Source organism: Lucilia sericata, unplaced genomic scaffold, assembly GCF_015586225.1.
Source record: "Lucilia sericata isolate MDLA Ls3-8-SP2 unplaced genomic scaffold, ASM1558622v1 Contig000097F_arrow, whole genome shotgun sequence".
In the NCBI taxonomy this organism is placed as follows: Eukaryota; Metazoa; Arthropoda; class Insecta; order Diptera; family Calliphoridae; genus Lucilia; species Lucilia sericata.
In genome coordinates this window covers 224,213-244,994 of record NW_023994129.1, presented here as the reverse complement: position 1 = coordinate 244,994, position 20,782 = coordinate 224,213, and the positions used below count along the sequence as shown (strand labels likewise).

The 20,782-nt window shown below is 28.3% G+C and overlaps 2 protein-coding genes across 6 annotated transcripts in view; one reads left to right on the top strand and one right to left on the bottom strand.

Annotated features, from left to right (window-relative positions):
• LOC119599919 (histone deacetylase 4) overlaps nucleotides 1–10,702 on the bottom strand; it is a 57,247-nt gene extending 46,545 nt beyond the window's left edge. For 3 of the 4 annotated variants that reach the window (XM_037949862.1, XM_037949865.1, XM_037949864.1), the window contains exons 1-3: nucleotides 10,055–10,702; nucleotides 9,581–9,801; nucleotides 1,079–1,134 (exon numbers count right to left, since the gene is read on the bottom strand). In XM_037949862.1, the coding sequence (XP_037805790.1) occupies nucleotides 1,079–1,112 (34 nt within the window). In that variant the 5' untranslated portion in view covers nucleotides 1,113–1,134; nucleotides 9,581–9,801; nucleotides 10,055–10,702. Of the gene's footprint in view, nucleotides 1–1,078; nucleotides 1,135–9,529; nucleotides 9,802–10,054 lie in introns of all 4 variants that reach the window. The other variant, XM_037949863.1, reaches the window with a different exon arrangement.
• A 570-nt stretch (nucleotides 10,703–11,272) lies between these two features.
• On the top strand, nucleotides 11,273–13,777 carry LOC119599964 (protein ILRUN). Of its 2 annotated transcripts, none has more exons than XM_037949927.1 (3): nucleotides 11,273–11,463; nucleotides 11,704–12,115; nucleotides 12,670–13,777. In XM_037949927.1, exons 2-3 carry the CDS (start codon nucleotides 11,709–11,711, stop codon nucleotides 13,100–13,102), a joined length of 840 nt encoding a protein of 279 aa, XP_037805855.1. In that variant the 5' UTR covers nucleotides 11,273–11,463; nucleotides 11,704–11,708; the 3' UTR covers nucleotides 13,103–13,777. The 2 variants fall into 2 exon arrangements, with proteins under 2 accessions (XP_037805855.1, XP_037805856.1); XM_037949928.1 differs by lacking the exon at nucleotides 11,273–11,463 and adding an exon at nucleotides 11,586–11,634 and having other exon boundaries at nucleotides 12,670–13,684.
• Nucleotides 13,778–20,782: the final 7,005 nt, after the last annotated feature.

Sequence of the window (20,782 nt, the reverse complement as noted above, 5' to 3'; positions counted from 1 at the left end):
TAAGTATGTGCTACCATACTATGTACAATTACAAATACTAATAGCACTATGGAAAGGGGCAATAAAATAATGATACAATATAAAAATTTCAGAAATAGAAAACTATTATTCTGAAATATAAAATAAAGCCAAAGATTGTTATCTCAGCGATAGTTGTAGAACATAATTAATTTTATAAAATTGTTACTAGTCGTCCCTAGAATTAGTTATTAAATCGTTCTATAGAACGCTTTTTATTTTATAAAAGTTTTATAAAACAAAATTTCCATACAAAATCTAATTTATAAACCGTTTATAAAATAAAAATTTTGTTTCTGGATAAGGGGGTTTGAAAGCAAAGTACCATACAGGAAAGGAGTATGGACTAGATTTAGTAGTAAAACTTTTCAGCATTGAATCTGTTGTCACCTTTTTTGCATTATTTGACTGGTATCTAAACTAAACCCAAAGGCCTTTTTTGTCAAGATATTTAAAACAATCTGCATAATACAAAAAAATAAAACTTTTAGGCCGCCTTATTAGGGACGGGTTACATACCCGTTTTTAAGAGACTCTAACGTTTTTTAGTCTCTACCATTTACTATACTTTCCTTTTATTATTCTATATCTTTTTATTTATTCTGTTATTATTTTAAAAATTATTTTTGTTTTCTTCCTGTTTGCTTAGGATAACAAACTACTTTTATAAGACTAATTTTTATGTATTATCTAACCCTGTAGGTTTACAAGTAGCATTTGAAATTTTTGCTTAAAATTTTGAAAAATTAAAAAAAAAGATTTTCTAATAATTTCATGCTAAAAAAATATACATATGTACATACGTAATGGGTATATCAAGGGATGAAATTGGGGGATACAATAAAGTCCTGTATAATAATTTTACCTTATATTAAAATAAATATGTAAATTGTATTGTGGAGGAAATAGGAGTTCATAAAGTAACAATAATTAATTATTTTTTGCTTCTAATTAGTTAGTAAAAGTTTGTTCAAAAAATGAATTATTAAGAAAAGGTCGTGAGTTCGATTCCTACCAGACTAACTAACTAATTCAATAATATTAAATTTACTTCACTTACCATGTGCTGATATTCGCTCTTCCGGTGAAGTCATTTTTTAATCCTATAAAGAAAATCTGAAAAATAAAGAACAAAATTTTTGCTTTTATTGAATAAGAAAATATGAAAGAAAAGATTAGTGCTGAAATTTTAAACAACTTAACCCAGTAAGCAAAAACCTTTGAAATGATGTAAATGTGTATTTGAAAACCTATTCAAATTTCATACATAGCCTTTGAGAACAAATTTGAAAATTTTTGTTTTCAAATGGAAAATTATGGCCTTCTCAAACAAAAAGGCAGTTAGAAATCAAACGTATTTTTCAAATCTATTTCAAATTTAAAAAAAGGCTTGAAAACTAAAAAAATTTTCAAACGTATTTCAAGTATTCTTTATTATTATTTTCATACATATTTCAAACCCTAATTATAATGCTAAATATTGCAAAATTCATATATTTTTTTACATCACCTGAAAATAAAACATTCATACATTTATTTTAGCATATTTTTCTTTTATATCTCCGATTATTTCTCCTATATTTAACGTTTTTTCGCTCCCTTGCTGTAGAAAAAATGTTCTGTTTTCATTTTTCTAAAATAATTTATTTTTTGAAAGAAACTTTTCTAAGTTCAATTAAAACAAAACTTTGAAAATTTTATAAATATCACACATTATATTTTTTTAAGCGTTTTTTGAAATTATCATGTTTATTTCAAAGGCTAAACTTTAAAATTTGAAAACAATTTGGAAAATACATTATTTAGTTAAGAAAATTTTCAAAAATATTCACAGGTTTGAATCGATGTTTATTGGGAATAAATACATTTTTTTCCTCAATTGTATTTATTTATTTCAATTTAAAACATTTTTAATTGTTATACTCAATAAATACATTTTAAGTTAAGCCCATACATATAGTAGACCTTTAAATAAATTTAAAATGTTTATAAGTATCGAAAATAAAATTTTAATAAGTTTAAAGAAAATTTTGAGCTAAAACACAGATTTATATTCCTGTAATAATTTTTAAATCATATAAAAAAATCTAACAGATGGTCTTATTTTCGGGACAGATTTTTGAAGCAGTAAATAAAAGATAAAACCAACAATAAAATATTAGAATTAGGCTAATTAGATACTAGATGTTAATAATATATATTTTTTATTTTTTTATAAAAAAAAAACTACTGTCATAAAGTGTTTATTGAGAGTAGATTTTAAAGTGAGAAAAAACTGAGGCAAAAAACGTGTTGATCATGATAGAATTGATAACAATGACTAATCAAATTTTGCTTTTTATTCATTCTGTAACTCGTTCGTTCATTCATTTGATTTTATTTATTTGACAAATAATAATTTGGAAAAAAAAAATAACAACAACAATTAAAACAATAACAAAATCTCATTTCAAAACATATGTTAAAAAATGTAACTCAGAGTTGTTATTAAGAGAGAAAAAGAGTATAATTTTTTTAGTCATCAAAATTTTCAGGAGTATACTTATTTTGTCATTCCATTTGCAGCAATCTAAAAATTATTCTGAATTTTTACAAAATTCTAAAACCGTTATAAAATGGACAAATCTAGTTGAACCGAAAATAAAGAAATATTCGACCAAAAATCAAAACCTATTAAAAAGCGCTTAAATGAAGGCATGTATCAAAAATAAGACAAATCTGATCATGAAAAAAAAAAATAAAGAAAACATCTATAGAGAGAGGGCAACTAAAAGTCGAACGAAATTGTTTAAACTTTAAATCGATAAAATATTTTAAATATGACGAATGTTAAAGCATCGGAATTGCTCTTACGTGATGAAAATTTTTAAGGTATTACATATTTAGAAGATGGGTGTGTATGATTCGTCTTAACCGAATAAAACACTCTTACTTGTTGTTGTTGAGTATTCTTCATTTTTTTATATTGTAAAATAAACTAAAAAAATACATTTATAATAAATAACAGCAACTTAAAAACGAGATTAAAATTATAACAAAAACCAAAAATTGTTTTTTTTTTTTTACAATGTAATCTTAATATGTAATAAAAAATAAATTAAACGCTTTTTCATAGAAATAATTTCTGGTCTATGGAAAATTTTTAATAGAAAAAATACTTGAATAAAGAAATCAAATGTTAAAAGAAATCCTCCAAAAAAGACACGATTTTGAGAAGATTTGTATGTATGTATTTATATGGGCAATTTCGTGTCATGTTACCCAACTCAAAAAATCGATTTGGATGAAATTTGCACTAAGGTTAGTACTATTGGATAGTAGGGTCACTTGAAAAAATCCGTTATGTCCAAATATCGAATTTTGACACCCCTAACTGCATCAGTTCTTTATTTAACGGCGAGAACTTCAACGGGCCTTAATCTTAGCATATACAAAAGATTTTTAAAAATTTCAAAAAGTATTTACATTCAGAAACTTGTGAAACTGCTTAAACTAGATTTTTAAATTAATATTTTGATTCAATGCCAAGAAGTTTGTAATAAACAGGCAATTCTTCGTCTGTAACATTTCTAAATCTAAATGAGGTCTTCAGTCATCACTTAATCAAACTGCGAATACCCAAAAGTAGTTTAGTTGAGCCATGTAGAGCTTATGAAAAGAATAAAAAACTATGCATTATTAAATGGTAAAAAATCATACTTAGATACTTGAATATTCAAAGGGTTTTTCCTCTAACTAAACAATAAGATCTAGTTATTTCTTTTCATGACTGCCATGGTACGTACTAGTTCGTCATCATTTTCTTCGACGTTCCAGTTGTTAAGTATTTATTTATTAGCATTAAATTGTGTTGAGCTTTATTTTACTATACGTTGCCATGCTTTTTTCTAATTTTTGTTGTTGTTGTTATATTATACTTTGTCATCTTTGTTTGCAAAGTCGTTAATTTGTATTTTTCTTTTATGCTTATTTTTCTATGCAAAATTTCCAAGAAATTTTGCAATTTCTAAGAAGAAAGTATGTAAGTAAAGAAGAGTGATGAAGTGAAGAAGGCACATGAGAAAAAAATTGTGTGAAAGAGAGAAGTGTAAAGAAGGCAGCAACAAATTATTTTCTGCGTTATTTAACGCATTTTCAATAATATTTACTACTCCCTGTTGTATTTATTTTTTTTTTTTTTTTTTGTTTTTATTTAAGAAGATTATTTTTTTACATTTTAGGATTTTGTTGTGTGTGTTTTCTTTATTCATTCTTTAATTTTGTTGTGTTTTTTTTTTTAAATCTGTCTAGTATTTCGTTTTTGTGGCTGTTGTGTTGGTTGTTTTTTTTTCAGATTTAACACCAGTTGCTGCTTTATTGTTTCTGTTTTATTTTTCTCTTTGCTGCTTTTATTACTAAACTTGATTTTGTTGCTGCTGCTGTTGTTGTTGATGGTAGTGGTAGTGCTGCTGCTGTGATTGTTGCCGTGACAATGATATGCTCGTGCCAAACCCATCAACTGTTTTGTGTTTTTTGTACATACTTTATTATTTAATTTATTTTTTTGTACAATATCTTTTTTAGAATTTTTTTTGTACCATAAATACAGCAACAACATCATCATCATAATTACAACATAAAAAAACAGGCCTCTTGTTCAATAAAATTCTTTTTAACGCAGTGTTTGTTGTTTTTTATAATTTTGTTGTTATTGACAATTGTACGTTTTTGTTCTTGTTGCTGCTGCTGCTGCTGCTGTAGAAACAATAATAAGATCAACAAGTATTTGTTTTTATTTTCTTATGCTTTTTGTTCATTTTCGTCAACATAACAAGATAAGGTCGGTCGTTGGTTTCCAGATCAGCGATATGTTTGCTGTGTAGTCTGCCCTGCATTTTATTTTGATGTATTTTCTTTTAGTTTTCTTCATGTTTATAGTTTAAATTATTTACCAGATTTTGTTTCAATTTTGTACCTCCATTTCATTCGCCATACATTTACTTTGTACGTTATTCCAGTAAATCGCTTGACCGTCCATCTGCACAACCATTATTCATCATCTTATTTATATTCCTCTTTAGAAACCAAAAAAAACGCCTACAGAAATTCCTTAAGCTTTACATATACTTTATGAATAATATACATTAGACCGGTACTTAAAATAGATTTGTTTTACCCCTTATCAAAATTTAGAATTTCCATTCGTCAGATAAAATCACGATGGACCCTAAACAAAAGATGCTAAGAGATAGAAAATTAGCTTGTTATTGGAAATTGCCAATATTAGATCAACTGAACAAAAAATTAATGATAATGTTGTCCGTTCGACGTTAAACTTGATCAAGTGTTTTTCATTGATCACAAATGTTTTTTATTATGAAAATAATCAATTTTTATCGAAATATCTTGCAAAAATAATACGCTTAAACGAGTGTCGAATTTAACATACAATTATTAAGGGGCCACCTTAATGTGTTCAAAAATCATATGTACATATGTATATTTTTTGAAAATTTCTTTATAATAAATGTGGAACCCACCAAAACCGATCACTTTTAAATCGTATATATCTATAAAACTATTTGAACAATTAAAATAAAATATTGGATTTAAGTAAGCTATAATGTAAATATGGGTGAAATATTACATTTAAGGACCACCTTAATGTGTTTATTATAAAGGTTGAACCCACCAAAACAGAACAATTTTAAATCGTAGATATATATAAAATTATTTGACCCATTTAAATAAAATTTTGGATTTAAATAGCCTATAATCTAATAATTTTATTCTAAATGGCTTCATAGCTTAATCGAATAAACTTTATTTTTCACAAGACTTTTGTGTCTACCAAACTATATTTTTCTATTGGACGTAAGTTCAGTTTGAGGGATTATTTTTTTCTTTAAGTACAAAGTCGAATTTTTTGATATTTTTAATAAAATTCATTTCAAAGATCTTTTAATTGTGTCTTAATGTCAACTGGCTAGGTCTGGGCACTATAACAGGTTTGGAGTGTGAAATCATACAATTTTTAACTTTAACCTATAACCTGAAATACGATTAGACTTCTCTCGATATTTCGATGCTAAACTAAACTTCTTTCAATACTTTGCAATATATATGTATATATATTTTTTTAAATTAGCAGAACTGATAGTATTGATATAGGTAAAAATAAAACTAATTGAAGTCATATAGACAATTATCGCCTGAATTGCCGGTTATAAGACAAAATATAAATAATAAGAAATATAACAATTAAAGACAAATAAATAATAGTAAAATAAGTGATTTTTTAGAAAAATGTTGCCGTTAGCATTATTAATGAATTGACGAAGGGGAATCACCAACACCTTGAGCTTTGTAAAATTGGAAATAAATACACATATTTTAGTATTTTTATTGTACACATGTATAAATGAATGAACCTAGATTACTAAATAATTTTTTCTACGAAATGAGTTAATAGCAAAAAAATAATTATATTAATGAAAAAGCTTTAATACAGTAAAGTATATAATTATAGATAAAAACATATTTATATTAACACTTTAAAATAAACAGAAAAAATGTATATTTATTGTGAAATTTTAAATAATATTATTTTAAAAAGTTTTCAGAGTTTAATGTTCATTAAACATATTTTTTATTTCTAAAATTTGAAACTTAAAAGTTTTGCATTATTTTCTAACATGTATTATCACTTTTTAATATAAAAATAATTTGATTAAATGGCGCTTTTGTTTTTGATAATTTATTTTTGATTTTTCAAGTGGTAGTTTTTTGTTATATTTTTCTAATCTTATTTTATGTTTTCAAACACTGTTTATACTGTTGCTAATTTAGAATTAATTTGGTTATTGGTTTTAAGTGATTTTTAGTAATTTTTTGATATCGAAAAAAATAATTTATAAAAATCAATTAATGTTAATAGCAGTAATAAACAAAAACAAAAAAAAATAAACTGTTGTTTTCTGAAAATAGATTATATAATTATCAGCAAAACATTATTACCTAGAACGAAATATAAAATAGTATTTATACAAATTCTAAAGAATTTAATCAATGGAATCTTAAAAAATATGTACATTGAAAGATCTTTACAAAGAAATCATCAATTTGATTGGAAATCATTTTAAGTATCATCAAAACAATTTTATAAATAAATATACATAAATGTATTTACTACTAAATTATAAAAAAAAAATAAATCTTATTTTGAATCCTATGTGCATATGAATGTACATTATCCATTCCACGTAATGCATAAAAAAGTACACTCCCGCTCACTTAAATAGGTTCACTGTTGTGTTTACATTCAAATTAATTTTTTGCAAAAAATAATGGACTAATTAGTAATATTAAAATTTTAAATAATAACATGATGTGTCTTAGGTAACACTAGTGAGACAAAAATTAGCGCAATACCTAAAAGCGGATTTTTAATAATTTTTTTCTAACATACTACGTTTTTTACTTGATTAGGTTCAATCAGAATAAAATCAGTTTAATGCTGGCAGTGAGTAAAATCCATTCATATTCTAGTGTCTGTGAATATAGACAATATATATTTTAACAAATATGTTGCGGTAAGCCATTAACTAAAGAATAAAATGACACAATTCAAGCGTTTTTAGAAACTGTCCAAAATCTCAGGAATTTGGCAAAACAAATTGGGCAAATTCACAATGTTATTCGCAATTTTATAAGAAAACATAAAATTGCCTCCAAGTCAAGTGATTCTGTAGCAAAAATTAGAGAAAAAGTCGGTTCTTCGCACCGGAACGACTCGGAGTTCAACGAACAACGACCAAGGATTGTCAACTCAGCCACACCGACTTTACACAGTAAAACGAATTGTAAGAAGGGCCAAGGCTTTAGAAATATTAAAACATTAATAAAAGCCACTCCAATTGCCACTCGTAAAGAGAAATCCTCTTCAGTTTGCACGTGAACACATGGTTATAAAAAGCTATATCAACATCTTTAACAACATGTTTAATTTAGAAGGTCCAGATCGATATAATCATTATTTTTATAATTTTTGAAAGGAAGAGCTCTATCTGAGTCGTTTGCATAGCGGTTGAGTATGTGGGATGTAGTGGGGAGCAATTTCGTATTATGAAACATGTGAGCTTAAATTTCTTTCTTCTAGTAAGAATTGTAATGCCATACTGGAAACAGCTTTTTTCACATTTTGCCGTGGATATTTCAAAAATATAATGCCCCGATCCATACCGCCAGGGCTGTAAAAGGGTGGATTCGAAGCCAGAATGTTAAAATTTTGGAGTGGCCTCCATAATCTTCTAACCTATTTTTTATTAAAAAGGTTTCGGATATTCTTTCTCATAATCTGTATAGGTCGGGCAGACAGTATGACACAAAAGAAGCCTAAATTGAAGGAACTAAATAGGCTTGGACCGAAATTTCCTTGCCATTACTAAAGAATCTTTATAACTCTTAATCACCTCGAATTTTCGGAGTTATATCAAGTAACGGCGGATATTTTCCTTAGTAAATCTTTTCTAAAACCTTGTAAAAATGTTTATAAAAATATAAAAAATCAAAAAAAAAAATGCAATTTGTTGTTGTTTTTGTCAATTAAACATGATGAACGTATTCAAATGAGCCAAAAAAATATTGTTCAAAAACGTAGAATTTTAGAAAAAAAAATTATAAAAAATCGGTTATTAAGTATTGCGCTAATGTTTGTCTATCTAGTGATATATGTATAAGACATCATGGTATTAATTAAAATTTTAATATAACCAATTAGTCCATTATTTATGCAAAAAATTAATTTGAATATAAACAAAACAGTGAACCTATTTAAGTGAGCGGGAGTTTATATCACTTTTTCCCGAGTTTCCGCGGTTTACCCCTTTTCCAAATTTAATACCCAAACATGTACTTATAGGTACTATAAAAATTCTTGTAAAGTTGTTTGTGACTGTTTTTAGAAAATCGATTTGCCGCGGAAGGTTTTTGCATTAAAATGACCCGAGAAAAAGTTTTTCGTTACAAGAACATTACTGGCTACAACAGTTTAATATTCAAAATTTATAATAAAAGTTTTAATTAAAATCAATCTATTACAAATTCGTTTTAAACTTATTTTAGCCATTAAACAAATGTTTTATTTTATAATGCAAAAACATTGTAAAAATTTGTAATTTACATAGGTATTTAAACATTTTTTAAATTCCATTTTAAAAGAGGGAATTACAAAAATATAAACAAAATTCGAACAAATTCTTTCTAATAAAGAATGCATTATCTTGGAAATTCAGTGAAATATAATTAACCATAAAAACTTCAGTTAAAATTTTGAGAAAATGCGGATATGCAAAACAATTTTATTGTAAATACAACATTTACAGTCTATCTATCCTGTACAATTTATTAAAAGTGGACTTGGACCTGCATTTAAGCTAACAAAGGAATAATTATTTATTTATTTTTAGCAAATGACTCATTATATGTACGAATGATTTGATTTATATAAAAAAATATAAAAATTTGTACCAACATTTTCATTTCTCTCCGTGTTTTAGCTGCGTTTATTTGTATTTTTACTTACTGTTTATTTTTCCTTTTTGTTGATAAATTATTCTTTATAAATTATTTTATTATTGTTGTTGTTTGTTTGTTTGTTGGTTGGTTATCTTTCTATCGTTCCTTTTTTTAACGTTTATTTGTTGTTGTAGAGAAAAACACCTTTCAAGTTTCTATTTCTGTCGTTTTGTTTTTGCACTTGTTTTTTGTTTGTTATGTTCACTCTTTCTTTCTCTCTTACTCTCTCTTTATTGAGTGTATATGTTGTTGTTGTTTTTAAATGATTAAAAATCACACAAACGTCAAAAATTTATAAGATGAATTTAATTTTATAATCATCAATAGTTGTTTTTATTGTTGTTTTTAGCAGTAGAATTTAATTATTTATTAAACAAGAGAATGTAATGAAAAAGATTACAATAAATATAGAGTAATGACAACATATCAACAAAAATAATAACAAAATATTCCACTTTTCGCTACAAACAAAAACACTCACTCAGCCCAAAAAAACACAAAAAATGGAAATATAATGACGGGTTTTTTCGTGAGGCAGAGGGCAAATAATAACCGTCACCGCTCCCACTCTGCTAAATTTTTTTATTCTTTTAATTTCGATTCTTTTTTGCTTATTTTTTATTTTCCTTATACCACTGATGTTTTTCAATTAATTACACACACACAAATACCAACAGTAACTCATTCATATACACACATTCAAACTCTGTATCATCATACGTTAAACGGCGACGTTGATGTTGACGCTGGCATATATATCTACTAGCGCTGACGTTTAGAATTCGTTAAAAGAAAAACAACAAAAATTATAACGAGAAAAATAAATTCCACTACACACGATTCGACTGAACTCCACTTGGAATTTTTTATATTTTTTTCATATGAAAAAAAATTAACTTGTGATTTTTGATCTGCGCATTTTTTATATAAAAAATTATTTTATATTCGTTGTCAGGCTTTTAGTAAATGTGCTATATATAATGCCATTTTCTTTTAATTTCACTTGTGATAGATATCAATTAAAAACACTTTTTGTAAAAATATTTATTAACTTTTTTGTGTTTTTTTAATCAGATTTTTTTTTAATTAAGCGTACCACACGTCCGCACGAATTGAAGTTCAAAAGCTGTCTAATTTGACTGAATTGAAAGCAGTTAGTGAAGCAATGTGTTGGAAAGAGATGGTTATAGGCAGCATGAAATTTTAAGTTGCCAGATGTGTAAATTTGATGAAATTTCGTTTAAAGTGTATTGCCAGATAAAAATTATTTCTTTCGTTTTTATTTGACAGCCCGATTTTATGGAACGTATGTGTTTTAGCGCTTTTATGTGGAATGAAAGTTTTTCACCACCTGTTGTGGTGAAAAAGATTCATTTAATCAATTTTTTGTACATACTTAAAAAGTCAGAAATTTCAGAGAATAAATTAGTGGCGAACATAAAAAATTCACCACTTTCGAGGTGAATATAAGAAATTTACCACAAAAACCATTTTTCGATAATAACTACATAACAACCAAAAACCTCGCAGATGAAATGTACCGTTGTAACAATAAATCTCATTATCAGTGGTGAGTTTTGTGAAACTGCATTACTAGTGGTGAATTGTTGACAAACTACTTTACAATAAACTGTTTTATCGACCAGTGTTGTACTATTTTGACATCCCAAAGGTTAACTAAACACAGCCCAATCAGACATTTAAGTTACACCGTCTGGCAGCATTATTATTTTTATTAAATTGCATTTTACGTTGTTTATCAACTGCAGAGAAAAGGAAAATTAGGTTTTTCAATCATAAATTTTATAAAAATAAAGGTTAAAGTTATCTTTTAACAAACTATTAAACAAAAAGCACAATTTAACAACGAAATTCCACATAAAATCTAAGGTAAAGTAAGAGAAAATTCCAAAATAAAGAATGAAAGAACACTTGAATTTCACCTATAAGGGCAATTTTAAAGAAAGAATGCAGTGGGTAAAAGAAATTAAAAATGAAAACAAAGAAAAAGTAGAAAAGTAGTGTATTTGGATGAGAGAAATAAAGAAAGAAATTTTTGTTGTAATGATCATGACAAAGGAAAAAGCTATTTAATTTTCTTTTTTATAATTGTTTTTTTGCTTCTTGCAGACAATATGGATATTAGCGATAATGCATTTGATCCCCAACAGACTGGTCAGCCACAACAACAGCAGCAACAACAACAATCCGCATCACCAGCCGTTTTACAAGGTCAGCAAATGCAATGTGATTCCTCCTCAATTGCTTTCGGGTCTCCTCAACAACAGCAATTCGACGGCACCACAACGCATCATCAGCATCATGGTCCATTGGGAGGACCGATACCACTACCAGCTCCACCACAAAACTACGACAAGGCCCGTTCAAATGCTGCTGACATTGACTTTGATTCACTGTTGCTGCAGCAGTTTAGCTGTTTGGGTACACGAGACCATGAGGATTTAATCGAACAATTTCATAGTCTAATGAATAATCAAATGAACAAGGATGCGGCCAGATTCTTCTTAGAAATGAGCAATTGGTAAGTCCTTAAATTAAACTATAAAGAGCAAATTATTATCATACTACAGTTATAGGCTAATGATGGTCTCAAATTGATTTCTTTTGAAAATAAGCTATACCTACCTAGATAAGATAGAATAGTGTGTAGTTTAGAGTTTTCTACGCATCTTTTTTAATGATCATGTTTGTAGTTTTGCAGTCTTATATAATGAATTATAATTCACAGTTTATCACACAATTTACAATCCAAAATTGAATTATAGAAATCTGTAAGATATTTTTGTAATTGTTATAATGCCGTATTTTGAAGTTATTTAGGAGCTTTAAAGTAATTTCCTGAATGAAAGCATTATGAATGACTTGATTTTAAATGATTTTATTAAAGTTATTACAAAAATCTTAACCAAAGTACCTTTGACCTAAGCAATTATGCTTTACTGATGGATTTTCTCTTAAAAATATGAAATATCTATTTGCAGTCATTTCATATTAGTTTCATCCTATTACTTTACTTAGTTTACTCTATGTAGAAATAAGTAGCAATTGGAAAATAACTAAAAATTCTCATTACAGGAACCTTCAAACGGCAGTTGGTTGTTATTTAGACTTTTGCAATGGACAAACATTACCATCAATGAAAATTATCCAACAAACACAACCGAATAATCAACAGGTGGCCTGGAGTCTGCAAAATATTGGCTCAGAGTCATGGCCAAATGGTTGTTACTTAATGTCCAACAGTCAAACACGTCGCATTGAAGTACCCACTGTACGACCCGGTGATACCTGTGAAGTTGTAGCCGATTTATGCACTAATGAACCAGTCGTTTGGCGTTTGTGTACACCGTATGGTGAATATTTCGGCGATAGTTTATGTCTTGTAACGCCCGGATCGTTCAGTTCTCATGAGGAACTTAATCAACGTTTAGCTCAATTAGCCGTTACCGAACAAAATCCCGCCCAATTTCCTCAAGTTAATATTGTGATATCGGAGAGAATGGAATAAGATCGATCGATCGATCGACGATCATCAACCAGCGTTGTCTATTTTGGTTTTATTGGACATGTTTTTTGATTTTGATTATCTGTCCTTTAATTTTTTCCTTTTAAAATTGTGTGATTTGGTGTGATGGTGTTTTAGAGTGCGAACGAGAGTGTGTTATTCGATCAATGTCGCTTTTTATACATAAATTTTATTTTACTTTCATCTTAATTTTACAGCTTACTACACGTAGAAAAAAACACAATAATTTTCCTGCATTGTCTTTTAAAGAACAATATGTATAACAAACGGTTTATTTACGTTTTTCCTAAAAAATTTCTCAAATACTTGTAACTGGGTTATAAAGTTATTTTATTATTTAAAAATGTTTACAAGAATATTATAAGGAATATAACTTTATATTATATTATTTTCATCTATATAAATTTCAACAATTTATTTTGCTTTAATGTGTTTGTAGTTTGATTTTCTTAGTTGTCCTTTCTTAAATATTAGCGCTACTAAAAACTATATATTTCAAAAAGTTATGAGTTTCAAATTCTATATTCAATATTTTTTATTTAAGTAATAATCCATTAATTTGAATATATCTATTAAAAGTATATAAATTTTATATATATTTAGATACATAAATGTAACTTTTAATTAATATTACAATTATAATAAAAATAACAATTGTTAAAAAAAAATGTCAAACATTTTATTTCGACCACCATTTAAAGTAAGTACATAGTCTACCTATATTTGGAATCGATTTGAATCCTAAAGATTCAATTAAAAGAACTGAAAGTGGTTCCGTTCCTAAATGTTCTTTTTCTGAAAGAGCAGAATAAGAAAATGATTCATTCCACATCGATCAGAATGGAGTTCTATGAAAGTGTTGATATTTCTAATTAGATAAAGTTTTTTGTCGATTGCGGCCTAATTGTAATCAAACAGTCATTCTATGATGATAATAAGCTCTATCATTTTTGCATTTTATTTTGTGTTAACATCACTAATTTTATTATCAGTGGTAGAGTTCTATAAATCGACTTTCGAATAATCGAACAATCGACTTTTTGTACGCACATAAAGAAAACAACCCGACGAAAAATAAAACAAACCGTAACAGCTGTTTTATCAAAATAAACATTTTTTTTGGTGTGGTGAGTTTTTTTTGTTTACAAATATGTGTTTGTGCACGTGGAAAAGACGCAAAAACTCGTTTTCAATATTTACATTTTCAATATGTGTTTATGCACGTGGAAAAGATTCAAAAAATTGATTTTCATGATTTACTTTAAAAAAAATATTTTTGATCAATTAAAATATGTATATAAATGTGGAAAGGAACAAATCTGATAAAATATAAATATATTTGGGATTATATCGTTACAGAATGCCTTTTAATAAAAAACATTCGAAAAATGTTACTATGGTCATATATAGAAAATGATATATAAATGATATCGGACGATCTTGTGCACGATAAAAACCTATATAGAACTTTAAGTTGGAAGTGTAGAAATCGGATGGCATACATTTTTTTCCGGATTTCATCGTTCTAGGGTGTGTACTACAACAACAAACTTTTTTTTACAAAAAAGTTACTATGGCCGTATATATAAAATGATATATAACTGCTATCGGACGATCTTGTGCACTATAAAAACCTATATAGAACTTTAAGTTGGAAGTGTAGAAATCGGACGGCATACATTTTTTTCCGGATTTCATCGTTCTAGGGTGTGTACTACAACAACAAACTTTTTTTTTACAAAAAATGTTACTATGGCTGTATATATAAAATTATATATAAGTGCTATCGGACGATCTTGTGCACGATAAAAACCTATATAGAACTTTAAGTTGGAAGTGTAGAAATCGAATGGCATACATTTTTTTCCGGATTTCATCGTTCTAGGGTGTGTACTACAACAACAAACTTTTTTTTACAAAAAATGTTACTATAGCCGTATATATAAAATGATATATAAGTGCTATCGGACGATCTTGTGCACGATAAAAACCTATATAGAACTTTAAGTTGGAAGTGTAGAAATCGTATGGCATACATTTTTTTCCGGATTTCATCGTTCTAGGGTGTGTACTACAACAACAAACTTTTTTTTACAAAAAATGTTACTATAGCCGTATATATAAAATAATATATAACTGCTATCGGACGATCTTGTGCACGATAAAAACCTATATAGAACTTTAAGTTGGAAGTGTAGAAATCGGATGGCATACATTTTTTTCCGGATTTCATCGTTCTAGGGTGTGTACTACAACAACAAACTTTTTTTTACAAAAAATTTTACTATAGCCGTATATATAAAATGATATATAACTGCTATCGGACGATCTTGTGCACGATAGAAACCTATATAGAACTTTAAGTTGGAAGTGTAGAAATCGGATGGCATACATTTTTTTCCGAATTTCATCGTTCTAGGGTGTGTACTACAACAACAAACTTTTTTTTTACAAAAAATGTTACTATAGCCGTATATATAAAATGATATATAAGTGCTATCGGACGATCTTGTGCACGATAAAAACCTATATAGAACTTTAAGTTGGAAGTGTAGAAATCGTATGGCATACATTTTTTTCCGGATTTCATCGTTCTAGGGTGTGTACTACAACAACAAACTTTTTTTTTACAAAAAATGTTAATATAGCCGTATATATAAAATGATATATAACTGCTATCGGACGATCATGTGCACGATAAAAACCTATATAGAACTTTAAGCTGGAAGTGTAGAAATCGGATGGCATACATTTTTTTCCGGATTTCATCGTTCTAGGGTGTGTACTACAACAACAAACTTTTTTTTTACAAAAAATGTTAATATAGCCGTATATATAAAATGATATATAACTGCTATCGGACGATCTTGTGCACGATAGAAACCTATATAGAACTTTAAGTTGGAAGTGTAGAAATCGGATGGCATACATTTTTTTCCGGATTTCATCGTTCTAGGGTGTGTACTACAACAACAAACTTTTTTTTACAAAAAATGTTACTATAGCCGTATATATAAAATAATATATAACTGCTATCGGACGATCTTGTGCACGATAAAAACCTATATAGAACTTTAAGTTGGAAGTGTAGAAATCGGATGGCATACATTTTTTTCCGGATTTCATCGTTCTAGGGTGTGTACTACAACAACAAACTTTTTTTTTACAAAAAATTTTACTATAGCCGTATATATAAAATGATATATAACTGCTATCGGACGATCTTGTGCACGATAGAAACCTATATAGAACTTTAAGTTGGAAGTGTAGAAATCGGATGGCATACATTTTTTTCCGAATTTCATCGTTCTAGGGTGTGTACTACAACAACAAACTTTTTTTTTACAAAAAATGTTACTATAGCCGTATATATAAAATGATATATAAGTGCTATCGGACGATCTTGTGCACGATAAAAACCTATATAGAACTTTAAGTTGGAAGTGTAGAAATCGTATGGCATACATTTTTTTCCGGATTTCATCGTTCTAGGGTGTGTACTACAACAACAAACTTTTTTTTTACAAAAAATGTTACTATAGCCGTATATATAAAATAATATACAACTGCTATCGGACGATCTTGTGCACGACAAAAACCTATATAGAACTTTAAGTTGGAAGTGTAGAAATCGGATGGCATACATTTTTTTCCGGATTTCATCGTTCTAGGGTGTGTACTACAACAACAAACTTTTTTTTACAAAAAATGTTACTATAGCCGTATATATAAAATGATATATAAGTGCTATCGGACGATCTTGTGCACGATAAAAACCTATATAGAACTTTAAGTTGGAAGTGTAGAAATCGTATGGCATACATTTTTTTCCGGATTTCATCGTTCTAGGGTGTGTACTACAACAACAAACTTTTTTTTTACAAAAAATGTTACTATAGCCGTATATATAAAATAATATATAACTGCTATCGGACGATCTTGTGCACGATAAAAACCTATATAGAACTTTAAGTTGGAAGTGTAGAAATCGGATGGCATACATTTTTTTCCGGATTTCATCGTTCTAGGGTGTGTACTACAACAACAAACTTTTTTTTTACAAAAAATTTTACTATAGCCGTATATATAAAATGATATATAACTGCTATCGGACGATCTTGTGCACGATAGAAACCTATATAGAACTTTAAGTTGGAAGTGTAGAAATCGGATGGCATACATTTTTTTCCGAATTTCATCGTTCTAGGGTGTGTACTACAACAACAAACTTTTTTTTTACAAAAAATGTTACTATAGCCGTATATATAAAATGATATATAAGTGCTATCGGACGATCTTGTGCACGATAAAAACCTATATAGAACTTTAAGTTGGAAGTGTAGAAATCGTATGGCATACATTTTTTTCCGGATTTCATCGTTCTAGGGTGTGTACTACAACAACAAACTTTTTTTTTACAAAAAATGTTACTATAGCCGTATATATAAAATAATATACAACTGCTATCGGACGATCTTGTGCACGACAAAAACCTATATAGAACTTTAAGTTGGAAGTGTAGAAATCGGATGGCATACATTTTTTTCCGGATTTCATCGTTCTAGGGTGTGTACTACAACAACAAACTTTTTTTTACAAAAAATGTTACTATAGCCGTATATATAAAATGATATATAAGTGCTATCGGACGATCTTGTGCACGATAAAAACCTATATAGAACTTTAAGTTGGAAGTGTAGAAATCGTATGGCATACATTTTTTTCCGGATTTCATCGTTCTAGGGTGTGTACTACAACAACAAACTTTTTTTTTACAAAAAATGTTACTATAGCCGTATATATAAAATAATATATAACTGCTATCGGACGATCTTGTGCACGATAAAAACCTATATAGAACTTTAAGTTGGAAGTGTAGAAATCGGATGGCATACATTTTTTTCCGGATTTCATCGTTCTAGGGTGTGTACTACAACAACAAACTTTTTTTTACAAAAAATTTTACTATAGCCGTATATATAAAATGATATATAACTGCTATCGGACGATCTTGTGCACGATAAAAACCTATATAGAACTTTAAGTTGGAAGTGTAGAAATCGGATGGCATACATTTTTTCCAGATTTCATCGTTCTGGGGTGTGTACTACAACAACAAACTTTTTTTTTACAAAAAATGTTAATATAGCCGTATATATAAAATGATATATAACTGCTATCGGACGATCATGTGCACGATAAAAACCTATATAGAACTTTAAGTTAGAAGTGTAGAAATCGGATGGCATACATTTTTTTCCGGATTTCATCGTTCTAGGGTGTGTACTACAACAACAAACTTTTTTTTACAAAAAATGTTACTATAGCCGTATATATAAAATGATATATAACTGCTATCGGACGATCTTGTGCACGATAAAAACCTATATAGAACTTTAAGTTGGAAGTGTAGAAATCGGATGGCATACATTTTTTTCCGGATTTCATCGTTCTAGGGTGTGTACTACAACAACAAACTTTTTTTTACAAAAAATGTTATTATGGAAGTATATATAAATTGCTATATAACTGCTATCGGACGATCTTGTGCACGATAAAAACCTATATAGAACTTTAAGTTGGAAGTGTAGAAATCGGATGGCATACATTTTTTTCCGGATTTCATCGTTCTAGGGTGTGTACTACAACAACAAACTTTTTTTTTACAAAAAATTTTACTATAGCCGTATATATAAAATGATATATAACTGCTATCGGACGATCTTGTGCACGATAAAAACCTATATAGAACTTTAAGTTGGAAGTGTAGAAATCGGATGGCATACATTTTTTTCCAGATTTCATCGTTCTAGGGTGTGTACTACAACAACAAACTTTTTTTTTACAAAAAATGTTAATATAGCCGTATATATAAAATGATATATAACTGCTATCGGACGATCATGTGCACGATAAAAACCTATATAGAACTTTAAGTTGGAAGTGTAGAAATCGGATGGCATACATTTTTTTCCGGATTTCATCGTTCTAGGGTGTGTACTACAACAACAAACTTTTTTTTTACAAAAAATGTTACTATAGCCGTATATATAAAATGATATATAAGTGCTATCGGACGATCTTGTGCACGATAAAAACCTATATAGAACTTTAAGTTGGAAGTGTAGAAATCGGATGGCATACATTTTTTTCCGGATTTCATCGTTCTAGGGTGTGTACTACAACAACAAACTTTTTTTTACAAAAAATGTTATTATGGAAGTATATATAAATTGCTATATAACTGCTATCGGACGATCTTGTGCACGATAAAAACCTATATAGAACTTTAAGTTGGAAGTGTAGAAATCGGATGACATACATTTTTTTCCAGATTTCATCGTTCTAGGGTGTGTACTACAACAACAAACTTTTTTTTTTACAAAAAATGTTACTATAGCCGTTTATATAAAATAATATATAACTGCTATCGGACGATCTTGTGCACGATAAAAACCTATATAGAACTTTAAGTTGGAAGTGTAGAAATCGGATGGCATACATTTTTTTCCGGATTTCATCGTTCTAGGGTGTGTACTACAACAACAAACTTTTTTTTACAAAAAATGTTACTATAGCCGTATATATAAAATGATATATAAGTGCTATCGGACGATCTTGTGCACGATAAAAACCTATATAGAACTTTAAGTTGGAAGTGTAGAAATCGTATGGCATACATTTTTTCCGGATTTCATCGTTCTAGGGTGTGTACTACAACAACAAACTTTTTTTTTTACAAAAAATGTTACTATAGCCGTATATATAAAATGATATATAACTGCTATCGGACGATCTTGTGCACGATAAAAACCTATATAGAACTTTAAGTTGGAAGTGTAGAAATCGTATGGCATACATTTTTTTCCGGATTTCATCGTTCTAGGGTGTGTACTACAACAACAAACTTTTTTTTTACAAAAAATGTTACTATGGCCGTATATATAAAATGATATATAACTGCTATCGGACGATCTTGTGCACGATAAAAACCTATATAGAACTTTAAGTTGGAAGTGTAGAAATCGGATGGCATACATTTTTTTCCGGATTTCATCGTTCTAGGGTGTGTACTACAATAACAAACTTTTTTTTTACAAAAAATGTTATTATGGCCGTATATATAAAATGATACATAAGTGCTATCGGACGATCTTGTGCACGATAAAAACCTATATAGAACTTTAAGTTGGAAGTGTAGAAATCGAATGGCATACATTTTTTTCCGGATTTCATCGTTCTAGGGTGTGTACTACAACAACAAACTTTTTTTTACAAAAAATGTTACTATAGCCGTATATATAAAATGATATATAAGTGCTATCGGACGATCTTGTGCACGATAAAAACCTATATAGAACTTTAAGTTGGAAGTGTAGAAATCGTATGGCATACATTTTTTTCCGGATTTCATCGTTCTAGGGTGTGTACTACAACAACAAACTTTTTTTTTACAAAAAATTTTACTATAGCCGTATATATAAAATGATATATAACTGCTATCGGACGATCTTGTGCACGATAGAAACCTATATAGAACTTTAAGTTGGAAGTGTAGAAATCGGATGGCATACATTTTTTTCCGAATTTCATCGTTCTAGGGTGTGTACTACAACAACAAACTTTTTTTTTTACAAAAAATGTTACTATAGCCGTATATAT